This window comes from Temnothorax nylanderi, unplaced genomic scaffold (genome assembly GCF_030848795.1).
Source record: "Temnothorax nylanderi isolate EJ_2023f unplaced genomic scaffold, tnyl_v1.0 TNYL_tig0007_pilon, whole genome shotgun sequence".
Taxonomy (NCBI): Eukaryota; Metazoa; Arthropoda; class Insecta; order Hymenoptera; family Formicidae; genus Temnothorax; species Temnothorax nylanderi.
In genome coordinates, this window is record NW_027249069.1 from 2,806,916 (window position 1) to 2,830,013 (window position 23,098).

General features: G+C 42.5%; 2 protein-coding genes across 5 annotated transcripts in view; one reads left to right on the forward strand and one right to left on the reverse strand.

The window, feature by feature from the left end:
- The first annotated feature begins 105 nt into the window (after positions 1-105).
- Positions 106-3,332, forward strand: LOC139782236 (uncharacterized). The gene is made up of 4 exons (XM_071721207.1): positions 106-482; positions 548-646; positions 2,513-2,801; positions 3,039-3,332. Exons 1-4 carry the CDS (start codon positions 375-377, stop codon positions 3,233-3,235), a joined length of 693 nt encoding a protein of 230 aa, XP_071577308.1. The 5' UTR covers positions 106-374; the 3' UTR covers positions 3,236-3,332.
- Zip (myosin heavy chain 10) overlaps positions 1,463-23,098 on the reverse strand; it is a 31,983-nt gene continuing 10,347 nt past the window's right edge. The window contains exons 2-11 of one of the 4 annotated variants that reach the window (XR_011720789.1): positions 17,968-18,124; positions 17,403-17,521; positions 12,473-12,496; positions 11,617-11,646; positions 10,314-10,406; positions 9,965-10,127; positions 8,534-9,870; positions 4,922-8,457; positions 4,533-4,719; positions 3,812-3,948 (exon numbers count right to left, since the gene is read on the reverse strand). Coding sequence is in view for 3 of the 4 variants with exons in the window: in XM_071720993.1 (XP_071577094.1) it covers positions 3,822-3,948; positions 4,922-8,457; positions 8,534-9,870; positions 9,965-10,127; positions 10,314-10,406; positions 11,617-11,646; positions 12,473-12,496; positions 17,403-17,521; positions 17,968-18,124 (5,586 nt within the window). In the remaining variant the exon portion in view is untranslated. Of the gene's footprint in view, positions 3,949-4,532; positions 4,720-4,921; positions 8,458-8,533; positions 9,871-9,964; positions 10,128-10,313; positions 10,407-11,616; positions 11,647-12,472; positions 12,497-17,402; positions 17,522-17,967; positions 18,125-23,098 lie in introns of all 4 variants that reach the window. The other 3 variants (XM_071720993.1, XM_071721003.1, XM_071721012.1) reach the window with 3 other exon arrangements.

Here is a 23,098-nt window from a genome sequence, read left to right on the forward strand (position 1 = left end):
TTTATTGAATTCTCTCCATATAAATAGGAATCCATATATGTATGTACATACACATATATACATATGTCCATGATTCTCTTGTCAACAAACCAGCCTTGAGTCTGACCAGCCATGATGCGTGAGCATTTACTACTGAGAGCTGTGAGGTGAATTGTGCACTTTCATGTTCGTCCCATCGATGTATGAACCTCGTTATCACGCGCGTAATTGTGATACGTGATACGTTGTGACTAAAAGAATCGTGACAAGTCAAGATTGGTGACAAAATAGCGTCGAGCAATTCCTGAATTCCTGCGCGCGCGTTCAAAACGCACAACATTTCGGAGCGTCAAGATCTCGTCGATCTATCAGTGAAAACCTCGAGAGCCGCGAAAATGTTGCAGCAAGAGCCGACGGCGTACGATCTGGCGTATCGCGGCAGAACCGCGGCGGTGAAGATCCTGCTGAGCGAGGACGAGAGGCTGAAGACGCAAACGGACAGCGTCAGTATCCGCGTCGCTTCGTGCTCGTCCGTTTTGAGGTTATATCACGCATTCTCTCCTTGCAGAACGGCCGAATGTTGATACACTGGGCGGCGCTGGGCGGCCACGACGACCTGGTCAGGCATTTGCTGTCCCTCGACGTACCGGTGGATCCCACCGACGACGTAAGATAATCGCCGCGCATCGCAATGCCAATTAGTAGCGTGATGTAAACAAACGGGAGATGTGCTCTTCGCAGCAGCACTACGTTACACTTTTTGCACTTGAAACGACATGGGTATATGAAATTAGATATAGGAAAGAGAATGAGGGAAGATGGAAAGAATTTAATTACAAATGTGTAATATTGCGCGTAATAGCGCGATAGCATTATAACAGACGAGAATAAAGAAACTAATCAAAGCCCTCATCTACAGGGTCAATAATGTTTAACAGATTTATAGCTTGCTTTTCAAAATTTCGGAAAAATCTCCGGTCGGTTGCTGCAAACGAGTGCGTGTTTACGGGAATATTAGGGTCGATCCAGACAAATTTGCATAATCATATGCATAAAGTAAATTATCCAGTTGCATTTTACGCGCGTCTCATCATGAGCCGTTGCGCGCAAATCCCTCGGACAATGAAATCTTGACGGTACGATCGCGCGAAGCGCGACCGGCGACCGAGTCTCTCGCCAGTCGGAACAGATTTTTCCTCGTTTTAATTGAGTTTTCTCGAAATTTCATTTCTTTTCCTTCATTTTTTCTTTATATCTAAAAAAACATGCCTGTTTCAAGATGTAATCGCGACGCGGTAATTTCGTATGCGACAATTCCGAATTCAGAGCGACGCAACGAACGCAACATACATGCCGGATTTCTAATAAATTTAATTTTCGGCGTAAATTTCAAGATTAAAGATGCAAAAATAGCCGGCTGTCAGCTGTTCGTTGAACATTCAATGAGATTTTATGGATTGCACGAAAATTTAAACGAGATGACTTAAACAAGATGGTGAATTCTTACATATATTCTTCTAAAAAAATTGCTACAATGTATATTAACTTTTCGGATGTATTAAATGCGTTACAACAGTATCTCTTTACCATGCTATTAATTAAAAATGCTGTTATCGTCTGAAATTATATCAATCCACGATTGTTGAAACCGTTGCCGAGCCGTATTATTATCTAATTACAATTCATAGTTATACTTAAAGATTCATTATTTTTAAATCTGTTTCTGAGGTATTTTTAAATTTCTCTCCGGGATTATATGTGAGTATTGCGCGATACGCGCTTATGTTCAGGTCAGCTTTATTTTTGTATCTCAAAATATCATCTATCTTTTCAAGAAAATTATAATTCTTGCGTGCTACGCACTGGCCGTTAAGCTCTCGTAGCTTCAAACGAGATTCTACACAGACCATATACTGGTAACACAAATAAATAGTACAATCATGTACATTCCTTTTTCCTGAAAAATATCTCGTTCTTTATAAAAATACTTCAAAATATACGTTATCTATTGTTAGTAGCAGTCAGCGGTACAGTTGAATTTCAATGAATCGTAGACCTACTTACTTAAAACGCCCTTTAAATCATAATTTGAAAAAAATCTAACGAATAATAGCTTGAGTTAACTTTAACATGATATCAAGTAGAATCTTACATTATTCCATCGAGCTATTCCATCCCTCGTTCCGAGAAGCCTATCGAGAGAAAGATGGAGATCTTAATAATATACAACACTTGAGGACGTATAATTATATTATAATTTTTCCAAAGATCATTTATAAGAAAAAAAAAAACTTATAAGAAAATAAGTATAAAGCGAAAATGCGTCCAAAATGCATCGCACGTTACGTTACATTTGTTTTTATATCCTGTTCTCTTTCTCTCTCACACACGCACGCGCACACACATACACACAACACACACACACATGCGTAACGCACGTCGCATAATCACCGCGAGACTTTCATCCCGTTCGTTGCGTCGGCTAGATCCTCGTACGAAATCAAACGTTAAATCGCGCGTCTAAATCATGCAGACAAACATGACTCCGCTGATCCTGGCGGCGTCCGCCGGCCGCGAGAAGGTCGTTAACACACTGCTGACCGAAGGCGCGAATGTGAACGCGACGACGGTCGACGGTCACTCGGCGTTGCAGTACGCCGCGTCTAAGAACTGGAAGTCCATCTGCGTGGCGTTGCTCGAGAAGGATGTGGACGTGAACATCGCGGACAAACGGGGTGCCACGCCTCTTCACAGATCCGCCTCGAAGGGCAACACCGCCATCGTCGAGCTCCTCATGGAGTGCGGGAAGAAATTGAACATCGGTAAGCGGAGTGTCTGTGTGTCTCTCTCTCTCTCTCTCTTTGTGTGTGTGTGGGTTATTGAAATGCAGCTCTCTTACAGTATAATAATATATAAAATATCAAATATAATCTATATATATATATATATATCTATATATAAATATTTCCGATTATAACTTAGAGAAGTACAAAGGTTCGCTCGCTCTCCCATCGATACGCAATTTCGCGCATTACGTTTCATGCTGTCTCGTTTCTCAGATCAGAGAGACGCGTATGGTAACACGCCGTTGCATCTCGCTTGCGAGGAGAACCGCGTGGAAGAAGCAAAACTGCTGACGGCGCACGGCGCGGACTTGACGATCACCAACCGGGAGCGCAAGACACCGTTGGATCTCGCGAGTCTCGGATTGGCCCGACAGCTCGAGGAAATCAAGCGGGGGACTGAGTCAAAGTGAAATGCTCCCTCGCGCGAATTTTTCGTACGAGAGGTTTATTTTTACGCGATTTAAGTTTCATTAAATAAGTCTCCAATAAATTTATCCATGATTAAGAGTTTCCTTTTCCAAATTTTATTTTACCCTTTCTCATTCTCTCTCTCTCTCTCTCTCTCTCTCTCTCTCTCTCTCTCTCTCTCTCTTTTCTCTTTTCTCACACCCTCCTTTCCTTACACATATATGTAAAATGCGGTCAACGTTTGCGTTCATTCTATATAAAATGTATCAAAAGTCCTCTATTCGATTATTCTCGTTATCTTTTTCGCTGCTTCGCCTCTCTTGGCTCTTTCTTTCGGATCGTCGGCACCTTATCGGTTAATCGAATTCTCTCGAGACGAGCGATAATCTTAAGGCCGGAAACGCCATGGGACATTGTCGAAACGACTTTTGATTTTAATCGTGGAGCTGGTCTCGTACTCGCGACGCGAGACATCAGTTTAGTCCGCGTGACGCGCCGAATCGAACAAAAAAAAAGCCAACACCCTCTCGACGCACGTATGTACATAATTCACAGAGGTTCGAGAGCACATTGGGCTGACTCCGATACTCAATTGGCATTCTCCTCGCCGTCGATGCTCTCGTCCTGCGTCGTCGAATCGTCACCCGAGCCGCCGGTTTGTACGGAACCGCGTTTCAGCCTCGTGGAGCTCAGACTTATCGGAGGACCACCGCGCCTTTAAACAGATCAGATTACATTAATTAGGCGATGTGTCTCATTGTTGAAATATATGTGCATAAATAATACGAAAAAAATATATACACTATCAGTCAGTAGTTTAAATATATTTTTCTCTTCTTTCGGATTAAACAATCCCCTATTAAAGTTTAATTTTATATTTAAGTACTCAACATTAGATATCAAATAATAATACTGTGAAACAAGTAAAAAATTTGTCTATGTATTATCAATGAAAAATATACGGATTATACCTACATAAATTTATATTTAAATCTTTGTGATGGCTAATAGTAAGTAAGGGGTTTTAAATAAGAAGACTGTTATATATATATATATATTAAACCGGAGAAGTCGATTTTCTAGACAGTTGCATTGTCAAACTATCGACCGATAGTGCGTACTGCAAATCAAATAATCAAAACATATGGGGAAAGAAAAAAAAACACATTCACAAACAACTGCATACAAGGGGATGCCGGGGGTTGAAGTATGTCATTATCACACAAGGTAGCAGTCCAAGTCGGCATTATTTTCAGGGTTAGCGGTTTCAAATTAACCAAAAGAGCTCGTTTAACTCACTGTAGCACACTGGGGACACTAATGGGATTGTTTCCTAGCAAAAAACTCTCTCAGGTAGGATACCAATCGTTTTTTCTCTCTTGACACCTACACATGTCATGTCAGAAGTTGATCACTTCCTTCAAAGATAAAACACTACTTTAATACTGCCTCATTACGTTCGCCTAAGGTTACAGATACGTATGGCCTAAAAAGTGCAACATAAAATAATACATATGTAAATCATCCAAAGGAATAGTATCCTCTCGTTATTTAATATCCTCCGAATTAAAACTCTTTACCCCCGATACCTTTCAATATTTTCAAGACCTTTTGATATTTAAACGATATTTTTATCGCTTCTATATTTATATGTGCGTGTATGTGAGAGAGAATAAAGATGAAATTACCTTAATTTATTCTTTAGATGCGTCAATTCTCGCGTGAGCTCTTCGTGAGATTCTATCATGTCGTCCATCTCTCTCTGCGCTTTCCGCTTCATGGTCTTATGCCTACTGATCTCCTCCTCCGCTTCGTCCAATTGTCTCTTCAACGCCTTCATTCTGGCATTGACTTTCTCCGCCTGTTCTTTATACTGATCGGAGTTTCGTCTCTCATCCTCCAACTGTAGGCTTAGTTCTTTCAATTTCTTCTCCAGCTTGCGATTGATCTTCTGCTGGGCGAATCTCTCCTTGGCTTCGGTCTCGAGTTGCTCATCGAGATTGTTGATCTTTGATTCCAGTTGCTGTATCGTAGCCTTGGTCTTGGCACGTTGCGCGGTTTCCAGTTCGGTCAATTTGGCCTTGAGCTCCTTGTTCTGTCTCTCCAACAACATCTTGTGCGATTCCAACTTTTGCGTGGTGGATCGCTCAGTCGCCAAGTCCGTTGCACACTGCTCGTACATCATCTGGTTTTTTCTGGCGCGATCATTCACGATCTCGGCATTCGACTGTTCCTCTTCCAATTCTTCCTCCAGAGTGGCAATTCTTGCCTCCAGTCTACGTTTTTCATCTAACATCAGAGTGCCTTTGTTGGCGTTGTTATTGACCTCTTCTTGCAGCTCATCCCTCTCATTCTCGGCGGTTCTTCTGGCGCGTTCGCTGCTGGCAAAGTCCTCGGTCAATTGCAACACATCGGCTTCTAAGCTCTTAACTTTTCTCTCGGTTTCCTTAGAGGCAGCCGCCAGTTCATCTCTAGCAGCTCTGGCTTCCTCCGTCTCTCTAGTGCAATCCTTGATTTGAGCTTGAAGTTTCTTCAGTTGTTTGAGCGCGTCTTCCTTCACCTTGTTATGCATCTCCAACTGTTGTTCGATGTCCTTGTAATCCGCCTCCATTTTTTTACGTGCTGCGATGGCCGCGGCACGCTGTTTTCTCTCATCTTCGAGCTCCGCCTCGAGATCACGAAGCTGCTTCACTAATCCCCGACGTTTCTCTTCCGCCTGTTCTTCCTTGGTCTGGAGATCACGCTCGAACTGAGCTCGTAACGCCTGCATGTTTACTTCCAATCGCAGCTTAGCATCTTCCGTGAATTGTAACTCGTCCTCCAATTCTTCTACCTGCGACTTCTGCTCTTGCAGCTGCGACTCTAATGAACGCTTTGCCTTCTCTAACTCGTGAACATTCTTGTCAGCGGTACCTTGGTTATTAACCAATTCGTCCAGTTCCGATTGTAGGCCTCTACGGCCCCGTTCAAGTTCCTCAACTTTCTCATTAAGCTCGTCCAATTCGCGAGTCAATGATAACACTCTTGTCTCCTTCTCGCGCGCTTCTCTCTCCGCGGCGTCCCGTTGTTCCGCATACTGCTCGGACACGGCCTTCTCCTCGGCCAGCACTTTGTCGAAGTTCTTCTGCTTCTTTTCCAACTCGAGTACCTTCGCTCGCTGCACCTCCAGCTCGATGATACTGTCCTCCAGTTCCGCCTGGATTTTCTTCTTCGATTTGTCTAACTTGTCGTTGGCTGTCTGCAACTCCTCAACTTGTCGCTGGAGACCTTCAATGTCCTTCGTGCAACGTTTCCTGGCCTCCTCGAGAGCGGCGGCCGCCTCTGCTTCATCGTCGGCACGTTTCTTGGCTTCGGCCAATTGTACATTCAGACTCAGCACTTGCTTGTCCAAGGCACGTTTCGCTTCCTCTTCCTCCTCAAGTTGATCATGCAAGCTGTCTTTCTCACTTTCTAACGCGCGCAACTTCGAGCTAAGGGCCAGTTTTTGCCGAGTTTCTTCTTCCAATTGCTGTTGAAGCTCGGTAAACTGGGATTCGCAGGTGGCCGACGCCTTCAATGCCGCAGACGCTTTCAGTTCGGCGGTTTCTAATTGCTGCATCACACTTTCCGCCTCTTGTTGCAGTTTCGTCACTTTCTCGGCTAATTCTTGTTTGTTTCGTTCTACCTCGGCCAATTTTGCGTTTATTTCCGCCAACTGCTGCTCCGCTTGCTTACGACGACGATCAGACTCTTGTCTGCTTGCGCTGACCGATCTGAGTTCTGTAGCCAGATCGGCGTTTTCGGCCTCTAGAGATCCTTTGGCCTTCTCTAGAACCGCCTTCGTTTTCTTCAACGCGTCCATCTGTTCGTTCAGAGCGGTCAATTCTTGCGTATGCTTGTGACGCATATCGGCGAGCGTGGCTTCATGCAACGATGTTTCCTCTTCGAGGTTCTTCTTCAACGTCGCGAGTTCTTGTTCTCGTTTGCTTCTCAACTCCTGTTGAGCCGCGGTAGTATCTAGAGAATCGAGCAATTCGTTCTTCAACGCCTCGAGTTCCTCATTCAAATCGCGCTTCTGTTTCTCCGCTTTGCCCCTAGCCGCCTTTTCAGCTTCCAAATCTTCCTGAAGTTCGGCTAATTGTGATTCTAATTCTCTAAGCGCTTTTTGAGCCTGGGCTTTAGAGGCACCTTCTTCGTCCATTTTCGCCATGACTTGATTGAGCTCTTCTTCGCGTTTGCCAAGTTGAAGCTGCATTTCCTCAACTTGCGTTTTCCTCTCGGACAATTGCTCCTTCAAGTCTGATACCTCGGTCTCAACTTTCCTCTTGGACCTATCCACCTCCTGTCGTTGCTGATGATCTTTGAGAAGCCTCTCCTCGAGATCGGCAATCGTTGCTTCATGCTTAGCTTTCAATTTCGACAAATGCTTTGCCTTCTCCTCTTCCTCGGCCAAAGTTTGTGAAAGATCATTGGCACGTTCCTCGAGAATCTTTTTCTCTTTCAGCAATTTTTGATTGGTATCATCCGAAAGAGCGAGATCTTCCTCTAATTTCTTAATCTTTGCGTCACATTGGACCTTTTCCAATTGCAGTTTTTGTCTAGCAGCTTCCTCCTCTTCTAGTTGCTCTTCCAGATCACTGATGTTCAACTGTAACTTCTTCTTCTCCTGGGTCAACGCGGCACTTCTTTCTTCTTCCTCCTCAATACGCGCTTCCAAATCGTGCAAAATTTCCTCCAGCTCTTGCTTTCTCGCAGCCAACCTGGCTCTCATCTCTTCGGCTTCCGCGCAAAGCTCGACCTCCGCCTGCAATTGCTCAGCCAGCATAGTCTTTTCTTCGATCGCCTGTTGATATTTGCGCTCGTATTCCTGAGCCGAGTGCAGCTGTAACTCCAGCTTATCGCGAACCTGCTTCAGTTCATCTTCCTTCTGCGTGAGTTTTTCCTCTTGCTTGGTAACCTCCAGCAGAGGCTTCACTTTGGTGTACAACCGCCACCATTGCCAGTTGCGCAACTTCAGGTAGGCCGCACAGTTTCTCTGAATGATACGGATCGCGTTAAGCTGCTGCAGACGTTTTTGATAATTACGCCTGGCCAAGAAACCGCGACAAAAGGCCTGGAAATTGACGATTATGTCCGTGATCTTGTAGTCCCTCTCCTCCTCCAAGTGAGCCAACACTCCGGCGCGGAAAAAGATCTTCGATTGTCCAACACGATAAAGATTCGGATCTAGCTCCAATGCTTGAATCTATAATAAAAGTTTATTATTTAGAGATACATTCTTATTATCTGTAATCGAAACGCGCAAATATAAAGATACATACCATCTTTTCGCAAGCCTTCTTCCCGTCCATAAATCCCTTGGGGATAGCATTCGGAGTAAGCAATTCGTAGCGTTGTCTGAATTCTTGGAACGGAATTCTGTTTGGAAAGCCTTGCCGGCAGATACGGATACCCTCCAACACGCCGTTACATCGCAGCTGATCTAGCACAAGCGGAGCGTCGATCTTGCCGGCTCTCTTCTCGTGATTCGGAATAATACATCTGACGAAGTTCGGATTCGTATTGCGCAATGTCACCATCAGCTTGGCCAACTGTTCTTTATACAGTTGCGAAACCGTCCTGAACATGCCCTTCCTCGTCCTCGCACCGAACTGCGTGTCTGTAAGCGCTTGCTGCGCCATACCGACGATTTCAGCGTCTTTCCAGATATGACACACAAACGGATCCTGCGAGGCTTGTAGAAGACTGACGACGTTCTCATTCAACGGGTCCATGTTCTTCATCAACCACTTAGCGGCAGAGTAGTCCACTTTGCCGGCATAATGGATGATCGCGAAATCGGCCACACCGCGGAAATCAGTCTTCATGAACTTCGGGTGGACACTGTGAGCGCCAACCAATTTTTCCACGAATGTCTTGTCTGTGGCTTTAGGGAACCAACACTCCTCATCTAGAAGCGCCATAATGCCCATCGGTTTGTCGATTAGATCGATCGTTGGCTGCAGATCCAGCCCGAAGTCTATGAACTTCCATTCAATTCCCTCACGCTGATATTCCTCCTGCTCCAAAATAAACATCGTATGATTGAACAATTGTTGCAGCTTCTCATTTGTGTAATTAATACACAGCTGCTCGAAGGAATTCAGCTCGAATATCTCAAAACCGGCCATATCCAATATGCCGATGAAGCTGGCACCCTGTCGCTTCGTTCTATCAAGGGACCTGTTGATTCTATTCACTAGCCAACGGAACATCCTCTCGTAGCAGGCCTTTGAGATCGCCTCCACGGCGAATTCCACTTGTTCCTTCGTCTGTGCCTTCGTAACGAAATCACGGCCGACCTTGATGCGCGGCTTCAAGAAGGCTTTCGTCATCTCGGTCACGCTTAGGCCCAACAGATGCGAGATCTTCTGCGCCACGGTGTTGTCCGGTAACGTCGCCTGATCAGAATTTCGTTCCTGGCGGAACTGCATCGAACCAAACAACATCACGGCGGAAACGATACGGAAGATAGAAGAGAAGTCCTCGTTGGTCATGCCCATGATGTGCATCGACTTTACCGTGGAGAAGAATTCTGCGGAATCGTCGACACCAGGAACTGGTAGAGCTCCATTCGACAGGAAGGGGTAGTGCTTCGGATCTTCCAATATAAATTCCTCTAAAAAAATCGACAAACATCACAAGTTACGAAAGTTAAACACAATAAGTTAAAAAGTATGAAGATTCTTTGTATTAGGTATTGCTTGACTCACTCTTTTGTTCCACTGAGGCGCCTGCCAACAGCTGATAAAATATGTGGAAGGTCCTTTCATCTTTCGCTTGCCGAATGGCTCTCGACTTCTCTAGAAGATACGTCTCGATGTTTGCACCGGCTATATAACCGGATGCATCAAAATTTATTCTTATAAATTTACCCTGCAACATGCGTATTATTATATAAACAACACGATTAATTGCAATAGGATAGGGAAATAACATGCTAAAACAAAAAACACATTGCATCTCAAAATTAGCAATATGTATTTTAATGCAATTACTTTAGCTTCATTTGAAATTAATTTTTTTAATAGAATTATTAAAATAAAGAATTATTAAACTTACGAAACGGGATGAATTATCATTCTTCACGGTCTTCGCATTACCAAATGCTTCCAAAATTGGATTTGCCTGAAGAAGCTGTTGCTCGAGCTCACCCTATGAAAAAAAGTTTTAACAATTAATAACATACATTGTCGAGAATATTCATTCTTCGAGACTGATAAAAATAGCGCAAATGAGCAAAGTAAATGGCTTATTGCGTACATTAAGAAATAATGCAATGATATAAAAGAACTCGTTATTCTTTTCGATGCGAAGCAAATGACACCAACGAATTCATTTCTATGAGTTCTTTTCTGATTTTTTAAATATTTATACATAGAAAAAATTATTACAATAAGCAGTAAAGTTTATTTACAAACATAAATAATAATGTTAAATTGTTGAAAGCATTGTCTACATAAAATTTATCTAATAAATATATGAGATATTATTCCACTAATAATATTAAATAATAAAAAATAATATTAAATATCATGTTATTAATAGATAATATACAAAAATAAATATTGAATTGTGGCACTAATAAAATCTACTTTAAAAAATATCTCTGTTAAAATAGCAGATAAGTTAAAAGATATAATTTTTACTCAAAATATTTCGTCAGAAATATAAAACACAAGAACGTTGGTGATTTAACGTCAACTATATACAATAACGCTAAATATGTACAACAGCTAATAAGAAAGAGATAAGTAACGGCGATAAACAATTATAATGCTCGCTATCTATAAATATCGAAGATGTATGTAAAAATGTAAAAAAAAGACGAAGCTTAACTGGTCATTTCGAGATGTTGATTATTTAACACGAGAACGCAAATTAATTCGATCGATTTATCTTAAAGGAGCATGACTAGCGTGAAAATTTTCATTTTAGAAGGATTTCTATAACAAATTATCGTAAGCTTTATCAAAGTATAAGCAGTTATGGCATGAAAGTAAAAGAAATTATCTACTGTACAAATATAGAACATTTATCTTTCTACTTTCAAACGTCAGAACATTATTCGTGTCGTTTCGTGACACATAGAAGATTTTTATTTCAATTATATAAGCATAAGCGGTAACGAAATCTTTCACGCTTCCTTGCTCAGCGATGTACAATAACATATTATATTACGATTAACACAAGCGCATTAGACTTGCGACTTGTTAAACTGCAGCACAAGGGTAAACAAAAAAAGAAATAAACGGCAATAAACGACGACAAAAGCAAGCTGTAAGGCAAGACACTTATCACGACACCACACCAGTGTTAATATCGTTTTCTCCCACTTTTTTCCTCCCTTTCTCACGTTAATTACCGCAAACTTTTCCGTTACACTCCCAGATCCCTGGATCCGCAAGCAGCAGGTAAAAAGAGGTAAAGGGGAAGCTTTCGTTAGCCACGAGAACACCGATAGTTCCGACAGTTTTGCGACGATTAATTTCTCACAGGAGGGTAATGCAATACACGATACAATGATATCTCTACGCGCGAAACACATGCAGGTACCGAGAGGTCGTTATCCTATTAACATGTTACGTTTAAGAGGATTTATTTTAATCCATCTATTACCTTTCAAAAGAACTGCGAGACACGTTTCCATCCCGTTCAACCAAAACGAATAAAAAATGTCTTAACATAATTAAAGTACTTAGATCGATCCATTATAATAAAAATGCATCGTAATATACAAAAATTACAAAAATTAGTTCAATCGAACGTAATATTGATATTATTCTCCTCAGAAATAATAAAAACTTAAACGTCAAATCATTTATCTCGCAATTCTTTCCAAAATGTCATTTTCTTTTACATCCAATTAGACAACAATTTCTTATCAAATTCACCACGTTTAAATCTCTTCTTCTAAAAGTAAATCATATAAATAAATATATACATATGAACAATATATTTTTATGCATGTTTATATTGTTTATATATAAATTTATTGTGTCATATTTTTCGTAGACCTGAATGTGTGACGTTATTGCGGTAATATATATCAATATCTCTCCTTTTCTCTCGGTACGTGCGTCATTGAAGATAAATAAAAAAAATCAAAACAGTCTGTTAGTATAAAGGGGGTGGATAAGCGGGGAAAATAATATAAAGCCTCGCGCCGCAGGCGTCGTCAGCCGCCTGAGCCGGGGCCTCTGTTTCTTTCGTTGACTTACTATGATTAATGCCGGGCTCGGAGTCTAGGTGGGCGGCCGCCAAAAGTCAGCACCGAAAATAAAAGAATTTTCAGCATTAGAATCGACCATGGTGTGGTGCTTTCGAGTCGCGCGTTCATCCTTGGCCCGCGCGATTCCCTCACGTCCGTGTACCGAATGGCAGGTACACGAAGGACAAAACCGACCGGCGAATAAACGCACACTCGAGTGAAATCGAATCTTAACAGACAATGGAATCAATTCTTTCTCTTTTCTTTATTCTTTATCTTTTTTAATTGGATTCGATTCGATTTTGATTTCGGTTTTGAGAGACAAAGACTTGAAAATAGAGACTTGGACTTGAAAATAAATTTCTCAGATATCAGATTACGTAATTTAATTTTGATATCGGCTACATAATAATGCCGCATTATAACTTTTCAAGCTCTTGATGAATTTAAAATCGATCAAGAAATATTTAACATCGAAAGGCGACATACGACAGACTCGCGAAATGTTCGTCAAGGAATCGTTGACTCCAAGCTCATCAAGGAATTAATGAACGTTAAAAAAATAACCCGGCAGCTGCGGGACACCCTATACACTCGGGAAGTAACGCCCCGATCGGAATGGTTTGAAATGTCCGTAGTGGCGAGTCGGCGAAACAAGCGAGCTTATTTGCTCTTGTGCATGCGAAACGATCAGGAATGTGCTGGCTGTGAACAAAAGTAAGACGATAATGCAGCCGATGCGATAGCATGCAGTCGTACCGTAAGGCGAGTGTTCTCGTTTTACAGACTTTTTTTTTTTTACACATACACTTTTGCGTTGTACAAACGCCGTGCGATCGACGATGAAGAAGGAACATTAAGAAGAAATCTGATACGCTGAAAAAGGTCAAATCCTCTCGAGATTTGTGCATGCAGAATTGCAGTTGAACGAGACGAGCGATTCGTCGGTTGATCGGTGCAAGATATTAAAGATATATTTATATAGAGATATATTTATATTATTTAAGTATATTAATTGTAACTCCAACCGCGCTCTTTGTCACCTCTTAAAAGACAAAAAGAAGTAAAATTCCAAATTATAAATTAGCACTCTTATACAGTATTTATAGAATTTATTTAATTTAACGGAAGCTTGCAAAATTAGGTTTTTATCTCTTCTAAAAATGGCACCAACTCTCTCCAGGTTCATCGAAGAATACAAATTACCCCTGTCACCATTTCGCTAACCAACACTTCCATGTTATTTACTCACTACAATTTCAGCCTGATCAAAGTTTATGCTGTACAAAGTATTAGACACGTGTGCTTCGGATGTGCGTACTTATTATACATCGACACATGACTATATACACATGACTCGATCTTAAAGGCCGTTAAAAAATCAGACAGATAACACGAAAATTTAATTGCGTCGATCGCGTGTTCTATGCGACCGGCAAAGATTAGTTTGCGACAATTACGATCACGACAAGAAGTGATAAAGACTGTCGAGTGCGAAGTGCTACAACGAATTAATTTAATAGATGTTCAATGTTATTTAGATTTTACTATGATGCACTGTTACGCAGAATATTTCGCACATTTTTTTCTTCATCATAGGTAATAGAATTTAAAACCATGGATGGTAAAAACTAAGTGTTGAAGATCCAAGAGTCGCGAGAGAGGACGGCCTATCAAATTCTCGCGAAACGACCGCTCCAAAATTGCTAAAAAAAAAATTTACAGTTGGAAGAAAACGCGACGAAACACTTGGAGTACAAATTTCTATTTACTTTTTTTTTCCTTTTTATCTATGGCAGGCCTAGATTCTGCGCTCGCGAGATGAGTCACGCGCGGGCAGACCGGCTCGCGTGACTCAAGAGAATCGGAAAGAGACTCGGTCCGATAAGTGGATCGTTTGTCTGGAAAAGGAGAGGTCTTTCGGTGAGCACGATGCGCGCGTGTCTCCGACACTCCGTCCTCCTTCCTCTTTGCCGAGTCATCGCGAGCTACGTGTACGCGAGGCAATATAGATCGATTGGGCTTAATCAACGTATAAACAAGCGTCCATCCGCCGCTCGAGTCGTAATGCGAGCGCAAACTTTATTGTAATCGAAAATGTGTTAAGGCTCTCTCGCGGGGCGACCTTCGGCCGCGAGTGGACGGAGAAGTCGCGATTCACGCGAATCTTCGAAAGGAGCAAACGCTCTGCCTCTGCGCTGCTCCTTTTGCAGCAACCTCTTTACATTTTCGACTGCTGCAAGGCTAAAAACCGGTGATAGGAAAATGTCGTTCCATTTAATAAAATCGACTATTTAGGAAACAACAAGAGTTATTCATCAGATGTGTTTCTTCTTCTTTTCTCGTTTTAATCAAAATTATGAAATCTAACTTTTCTCCCGATTTTGCTGTTTGTAAAACATAATTAAATATTTTTAATATATATCTTTTTAATCTTGGTGTCTAACAATTATGAGAAGTTTAACGCGCAAAAAGATTTAAATTTCCAAAGCCCATGTTTTCTAATTAGTAATTTGTTATTTCTGTGAAATGATTGATTCAATATTATCACCATAAAATATCACAATATTTTTCAAAGTGTGAGACTCATCGCTTTGTACAGGGTGGCGCGCATAAAACCAATCCCAAACGCAAAATACAGTTACAAAAAACTGTCTGGGGCCGGTTTTATGTGCGCCAATCTGTATATTTTACCATGTACTATTACTTACGAAATCGAGCCCTCAACATGCACCACGTCTTTAAAATGCCTGCGAGGGACTAAGTTATTATTGTTTACGTTTAACATATGGTCGCCATTATTCCTGCTTAAATTTTTATCTGATTCACGGACGCTAAAAATAACCATGTGACTTATAAAATTTACAAAGACGATTACAAGACTCCAGAAGGCGAGGCCAGAATGTCAGGACAGGGCCTGAGAAATGAATGTTACCAGTCGAAGATTATATCTGCACATTTCTCCCTTTTTCTTTATTCGCCGGTCTTCCGCCCGAATCTCGGCGTAATTTGTGATCCGGAAAAAAACAGTTCCGTTTCGTGCATCTTTCTCGATTTATTAATAACGTTGCGCTTCGCGCGATGGTTCGGATTATACTCTTCAAGTATCCCGGCGAAACGCGCGAGAACAAAGAAGCCACTGTACGCGAACCTGTACGGCAGAGGCTCTCAAACAATCTCGTGCTCTTTCTCTGTCTCACTCCTTAATAAATATCTAAAAGATTCTTGACTCACAACCCATAATACGGCTCTCTAAAGAGAGAATGTCAATCCATTTCTTGGGGGAAAAAAAATGTCTTTGATAAGCATTTATGACATAATATTAAAATTTCTTAATCGTGTGATATTTACAGCTTCATCTAAAAAAGTCATGACTGTAGACAAGTAAAAGACACCGTGTTAACAATCATCTGATAGAAAAGTAATACCTATGATATTCCAGGATCAGTCGTTCAATCATGAAATTTTGAGTTTCGCACGAGACGTCTGGTTTCCTCTCTGATATTAATTCGGCAGTAACGAATATGGAATTCGTGGCACACCGCGAGCTCGTGGTAAGAACGTCATATTGAACGTCATAGAATCGGATATTGAGGTTGGACTTCCGGCGACGGAAGCGAGCGACAGAGCGAGGTTTTCCGAGCTTCGGAAAGACTGACGCGATTGCGGTGAGCATGATGACTCGATTACGCGAAATTTCGATGCTTTTAACGCTGACGGTGACCGTATTGTCGCGCGTCAGTCATCCGGCTCTCTTTGTGACATTAACACTTTACAGTCCACATCGAAGTAAACTCAACAATCTCGCGATAACTCGAAACGTTCGACACTTAGCAAAATTTTTCAACCGCAAAAATAATTGCCATTTTAGACGATATTGGAAATATTAAAATAAAAACGATATTGGCGATATTTCATCAATAATACGTTAAACTAGAAACGTATTTGAATATCAATCGCGCGATATAATTTGAGTCTCTTTCGCTTCAGCTTTATATCTAGGAAACGAGCATGTTTTGATGACGCTTCGACTAGGAAGATGAGAAAAAAAAGACCACGCCGAATAATTGGCTAAACACGTTCACGGCCGAGCATTGTAATCGCATACCACGATCGCTCGGGTAACAAACGTCGTTGTATAGTTAAATCTATTTACCGAGCAGCGTGTCAATTGTAGTAGTCCCTTGTGTCGTTTCGACGTAGTCGCTTTGGTCATTAACCTTGGCAACGTGTACATAGTCGTGAGTAGACGTCTATCGCGTAAAACATAATTGTGCGTGAGGTAATCGGAACCTTTCAACCGTAACGACATTATTGCGCACACGCGAATACTGTCATTTCAAGCCGGTAAAAAATGCAGGAAGACGATATGTGGAACAGGATGGTATTTATTAAGGAAATTAAGTTGCAAGGTATCGGATGGTGCCAGTTTCACCTGTTCACCTGTTTCAAATTATAGTAATCGCGTATGTCGTCTCGTCTTGCCGTCCCGTAATTATAACGTCCCAGTTTATAAAAAAAAAACGCGTTGATTACTTTCTTCCGTGTCTTTAAATATCGGAAACCCGACGTAACCCGATGAATCGGAAAATAAGCTCGATATTACTTCACTAACTCTGTCATGAAGAACCTTCACTTTTCAATCGACCCACATGCATATTTCCGGGGACAGAGATCATTCTCGCGCGCCTCAGGAAGCTCGCAGGGAGCAGCATTCGCGCGTTTACGGGAGCATCGGAAGGTTAAATGGCTCGTATAAACCGCGGTGGTTGTTCAATTCGTCGAGCGCGCGCGTGTCTTCGGCGAGGCGAGCGCGTGCGTGAAACACAATGGATTCGCCGCGCGGCGAAAACCACCACCGCCGCCGCCGCCGCCGCCGACAATGACGACGACGACGACGACGACGACGACGACGAACGTGCTAATGGACGTTGACTTACCGCGTTGGACTTGGGTTTCGACGCGGCCACGTAGGCCAAATATTGAATCACTTTCTTCGTATTCTCGGTCTTGCCGGCGCCGGACTCGCCGGTGCACAAAATCGACTGGTCCTCGCGATCTGCAATACACACACAGAATACTGGCAATTGTAGATTATTAAAGAGAGTATAATTAAATAATAGGATATATATTTAGATGCATTAAGACACATATCCTCTGAGAATTTTATTTAAAATGTAATGCGTATTGCACACGGAATAATATAAAGAGTAACAACGCATGCTACAGCCAGAACTTCGGAAACTGACCAAATAATTTTGAAAAATTGCGCGAAATAGGTAATTATTTGTTGATTATAATTTTTCTTTTCTCACCGTGCAAGATTAAAATAATTAAAAAATCAATTTTGTAAATGAATTAACAAGACTTATTATCGCTTATTATAATTTAAGTCTAAATAATTGCCGACTTAAAATCCTTTTTTCGAACGTTAGATCTTGATGTGCCGGCTAACGATACTAATTCGATGCTAATAGCTAATAAAATGTTTAATTATGCCGTTACCTTGCAACATGGAACGGTAAGCCGTATCGGTAATGGCAAATACGTGTGGTGGCACCTCGTGTCTCTTGATACCTTTGTACCTTTCCATGATCTTCTCTGTGTATATCGGCAGTCTCTTGTAAGGGTTTACTACGACGCAAAAGAGGCCAGAGTATGTCTGTAACGAGAGAAGATTTCGATTATGACAATTCATTTGTATCAAGCTTCGTATTTATAAAATCTACAAATTGACACAGTTGGACCAGCTTCTTATAAGCCTTTCCTTCGAGAAACGAAAGCTTTATCTCATTCGTTAATTAGCGACCTAATAGGCTTCGTCCGTAATTTTATTCGTATCTTTCAGGCAAGAATATTATCTCCGTTATATCTACTAATTATCGAACCGATTGCTTCATTCAGGTCTTCCGAAGCTAAATAAGAGCGAAAGCACTCGCTCGCGGACCTATTCGCGTGACCTAATTGTTTCGGTGAGCATTGTTTCCGCTGACACTGATGAGCATTCCAGGAATTCTCTCGCGATAGTGCGAGAGGGAGCTGGAACGGCACGTAAAGCTCGATGGAATGTCCGATCGATGACGTCACGTTCACGTCCGTGCGATGCCGGTTCGCGAGCGCGAGGTAGAGAGCGAAGTAGCAGAAAGAGGCCGGCATATACTTCTGGTTTCGCCGCTCTCCGGCGTCTTCTACCTCCGCGCTCTCCCTTTCTCGTTCGGTCGCGCGTTCTCCCGCACGTTGGCACGTTTTCTCCGTCGCGCCACGCCGCGCCGCGCCGACACACGCATGTGCATGCGGGCAACGTTGCTGTACAACGACCGGTGGTCCTGAAACCGAGAGCCTTGACTCTCGCTCCTATCCTCGGCGAAACGAGCCATTTCGAGAGGAGTTAAAGCTCGGAGCTGAAAGGTACCACGACTCCAGATCCAGAGATAAACCGTAAAAATTTCTACGATTTACGGAGAGCAACATGTTCGGTTGTCAGATGATTCTCGGTGAGTGAGCGAGACGACGAAGATGCCTTTTATGCACCAGGTTGCATGCTGAATTTTTTCAACTCTTGATTTTAAGATAAAAAATTTACATGAAGGAATATATTTGTGTGTACGCATTTTATAAATGTTCATGGTCATATTCTTTCAGAAAAATTATTTATCTTAAACTCTATAAGATATTTAAAAGGATACCATACCGGATGACAGATGTTACTTAAATACGAATTATTGCTCTCATCAAATAACACTCAATTCGTTAATTCCCACTTAATTCCCGTCGTTGGTTTAAGAAAAAAAGTCTAATGACATCTTTATTTAATCTTCGACCAAGATACAGATAACAAAATAAATTAGAGCTATTCAATTAGATTCAATAAGATTCTTGATACGTTATGTAGAATAATGTCATTGATATCGTGCTGCGTGACTTCCTCGCTTTAAGATAATTTACTTATAAAGCGCGTATAGAGTTTTTCATAATTTAACGATAAGATAAAATCTTATCCACCAGAAGCATATCATTCGACTGAAAATACTTAATTTAATTACTATAAACGTCGATCAAAGTTCAGTTTTAAGTATCTAGTATCTAGTTTTGCGAGCTAAAATAAATGACGTGTAAAATGCATTGCTATTGTGATTTGCGCAGGCCTATGTTAGTAATTTACGATTTAGTTCGGCCGAATCGAAAGTGTTTATCGCAACGCGAAGAGCGTTTCACTACCACAAGGATATCCGCTAACAAGCGAATAAATCATGTATCTCGCGTATACAGCGGACAGACAGACCCCTATGACTAACTAACGAAGGGATACTTAATCTCTCGAGCGTGATATCGAGACGGAGCAAAGTTATTTAACCTTTTATCAGTGCCGAGCAAGTGCCATGCACGCGAGTGGTATCCTTCGGGGTTGTCTGGTAACTTGCAAAATAATGTTTTTATATGTATATATATATATATATATATATATATATATATATATTCCCCACGTATATACCGTCTCGCATTGTCTCTCCTAATCGTGATATACTCTCTCTGTGAACTGTACGTAATTTATGTACAGAATATATACACGTTATACGTTTCTTATCTCATTATTGTATTGTATAAGAAAGTATACTATATTGCTATTGATTGATAAATACGTCTTTCTGCTAAAGTAGGAAAGAAAATAAATCGATCGCGATGTAGCCTTCACAACGAAGCGGTTCTCTCGTACGCAGAGAGTGATCGATTTCGACCACTTATACGCGCGTATACATTGTATACACATTTTATGCCAGAAAGACAGTTCGCACAGCCTACGCGTAGACGTGAATTATCGTTGTTTACGCATAAACGCCCAACATTGATACCGTTGCAACAGTCCCGCAAACGATACTCGTCGGCGGGAGACAGCGCGGGCGTAGGTGTTAATAAACGTCCCTCTCGCTTTTATCTGCCTTCCATTAAACACTGGCGCGCGCGATGACGCACTTAATTGCGCGAGTCCACTCGAATTATTCACGTCGTCATTAGGGCCGCCGGACAATTACAGAGAGATTGTCAGCTTATTGGGTCCCGATCCGGATACGTTCCTTCGCGACCAGATTGAGGTCCCCGGCTCCTCGGGCATTTTTTCGACATTACCCATCATCGTCATCGTCATCGTCGTCGTCGTCGTCGTTTTCCTGCTCCTCGTGTTCGCCGCTCCTCGCGCGTATATCCACTTTCAAAGGTCGCGACGAATCACCGCCGCGCCGGTTGCCTCCAGAACTGCCTACAGCGTGATTCACACGCATTCGCTTTCCCCGGTCCGCTCGCGGCTACCCGCGTCATTCTTCGTGGAAGAAGCCACCCGGAACCGGTGCCGGGTTTATTTATTCTCCACGGCGCGATTTCCACGTTAATTTACCGCGTCCTTTCGTAACTTTTCCAATTATGGGCTCGTAAACAGCGATCGCAGTTAACCGAGGTTTATCGTATTTCTCTGCCTGATTCTCCGCCCGCGAGGGAAGACGGAGAATAAGCCGAGCCTCGGGTTAACTTTAAATAATGTTTGCGGTCATTCATCTCATGACACAGCACATTGTTTCCTCATAGATCTGTCATATAGGCACGTGTCGGTGCTCCACGACCTTCTTTACGAGCCGATCGACTAATGAATGAATCTAGTTAAAACGGAACGATCCCTGGAACTATTGTTTCGCATTTCTGAATTGGATTTTCCATCCTATCCTCATCTAAAGATGCAATAATTCTCCTTTATTTCAATGTAATGCATGGCGCTTTATGAACATAATCGTCGAACTTGGAAAGTAAATTATGATGCTTTAAATATTTCCAACACTTAAATCCTAATCATATATGCAATGAAAATATTAAGAATCAAGGAGAATTTGAGAAATTGAATTGATTCTCGATAATCTCATTTCTTTCCAGCTGTTCACGTGCACCATCGAGAAATAAATGCTTTGAGGAATCTTAATTAAAGAACGATCGCCGCTCCTGTGTCCTCGAAATTCATGATTTTTCTCCTTGGCATCATTACGAAGCGTCATGCTCGCGTTTACGGAATTTACGATTTAAGCGATTCATCGCGCTCGCATACAAATTTGCGCGGGCCGATCGAGCTGCGATTCAACAATGCGACGCTTTTTAAAATTCCGTCGCAAACCGACTGAATATATATGAAACGGAAACCTTTGTCCCCTTTTTCCAGGCAGGACTGCTCGTTCGGAGGTCCTCGAAAACCGGTCTCGGTACTCTCGGGTGTCATCGACCCTGCCCAACATTCCTGTTTATACCTCGCCGACGCGACGTGACGGGTGCCTTCTAAGCAAATCGGCAGCCGGCGCGATCGCGACGTGCGTTACATCTCACGAAGCCGACATCTTTCACCGCAAGGATATATAGCAATCTCCAAATGTATACGCGGAGGTATGCTGTCAATACAGCTCGCCGAGCTCCGGAGGCACGAATCCGAGATAAATCGACCGACGCGACGGGACGGTGCTTCAAGTTTAAAGAAAAGTAAACGGCGTTATTCTTCGCAAAATTTGGAAAGTAACAATTTTTCTTAAATTATACATAAATAACGGGTACGAGAGAGAGCATGATATCAAAGAAGTTTAATTGTCAGAGAAACTTAATTGAGAGACGAAGAATAATGATCCCGCGAATTCGTCGCGATTTCTCAACATAAAACCAAACTTTTTATATGGTTCATGATTGCTCAGAATTAAATTTACATAATGACTTCACATAGATGGACTATCGAAGACGTGCGGTATCTCTCCGTGAATCACCTTCTACGCCGATCAAACGCAACGATGCGTCACTCGCGGTGTTTAGTTACACGCGCGAGCACACGTCCCTCGCCTCTCGTATTTTCTATTATGGGACATCGCTAAGCTTTTTTACGGCGCCCCAGGGGGTTTCGTCAGAATTTTCTTTCGTGGCGCCGGTGGTAACGAGCAACGAATACGCGGGACGACGACCGTAAAAGGCATCGGACCTGCCGTGACTCCGTTTGCTCCGGCTCACGGGATCGCGCCGACGATCGTCTCGCGGCTGGGGGCCCCGCGTCTTTAAGGCACCGGCGAGTAAGCGGGTTAAGGACGCCTCGTCCTAATAAGGACTCGTCTTTGCCTTTTTGCGCCACCCTGCAAAGCGCGTCCGTCTCCTCTCGCTCGTCTCTTTCTCTCTCGCACTTTTTTTCAGCCTGCGGCTGGCATCTGGCCGCCTCTCCCTGCATCCGCAACGCGATCACCCTCGATCGAGACAAGATCGAAAGTCTTGATCCCGACGCGGCCCGCTCGTTCACCCGCTCGAGACGGCGGCGGCGGCGGCGCGAGAGGCATGCGCGTGATCAAGTGCAATTTGTAACAAACGGTAAAAGCGTGATTGGATGCGGTGTGCTTTATTATTGCGGGTCAAAGTTGCGGCCCGCGAAACAAGATCGTAAATCCCCACGACAAAGTCGCGAACGCTCGAGGCATATTTGGGAAATTTGCATAAATTCGCTATTAGTGTATGTAGATAGCGACTCCCCCCGCTGCATTCGTCGCGATTTTTTTCCACCGTGACAGATACTTCTGAGAAATCTTAAATTGACTACTCTCTTTCCCTCTATTTTTCTGCTTTATTATTATGGCGTAAA

What these genes read in the sequence shown, in the direction of transcription:
- LOC139782236 (XM_071721207.1), top strand. Translation starts at nt 375, where the DNA reads ATGTTGCAGCAAGAGCCGACGGCGTACGATCTGGCGTATCGCGGCAGA. An exon ending in CGGTGGATCCCACCGACGAC is followed by an intron (nt 647 to 2,512) that starts GTAAGATAATCG and finishes TAAATCATGCAG; the next exon opens with ACAAACATGACTCCGCTGAT. An exon ending in CGGGAAGAAATTGAACATCG is followed by an intron (nt 2,802 to 3,038) that starts GTAAGCGGAGTG and finishes CTCGTTTCTCAG; the next exon opens with ATCAGAGAGACGCGTATGGT.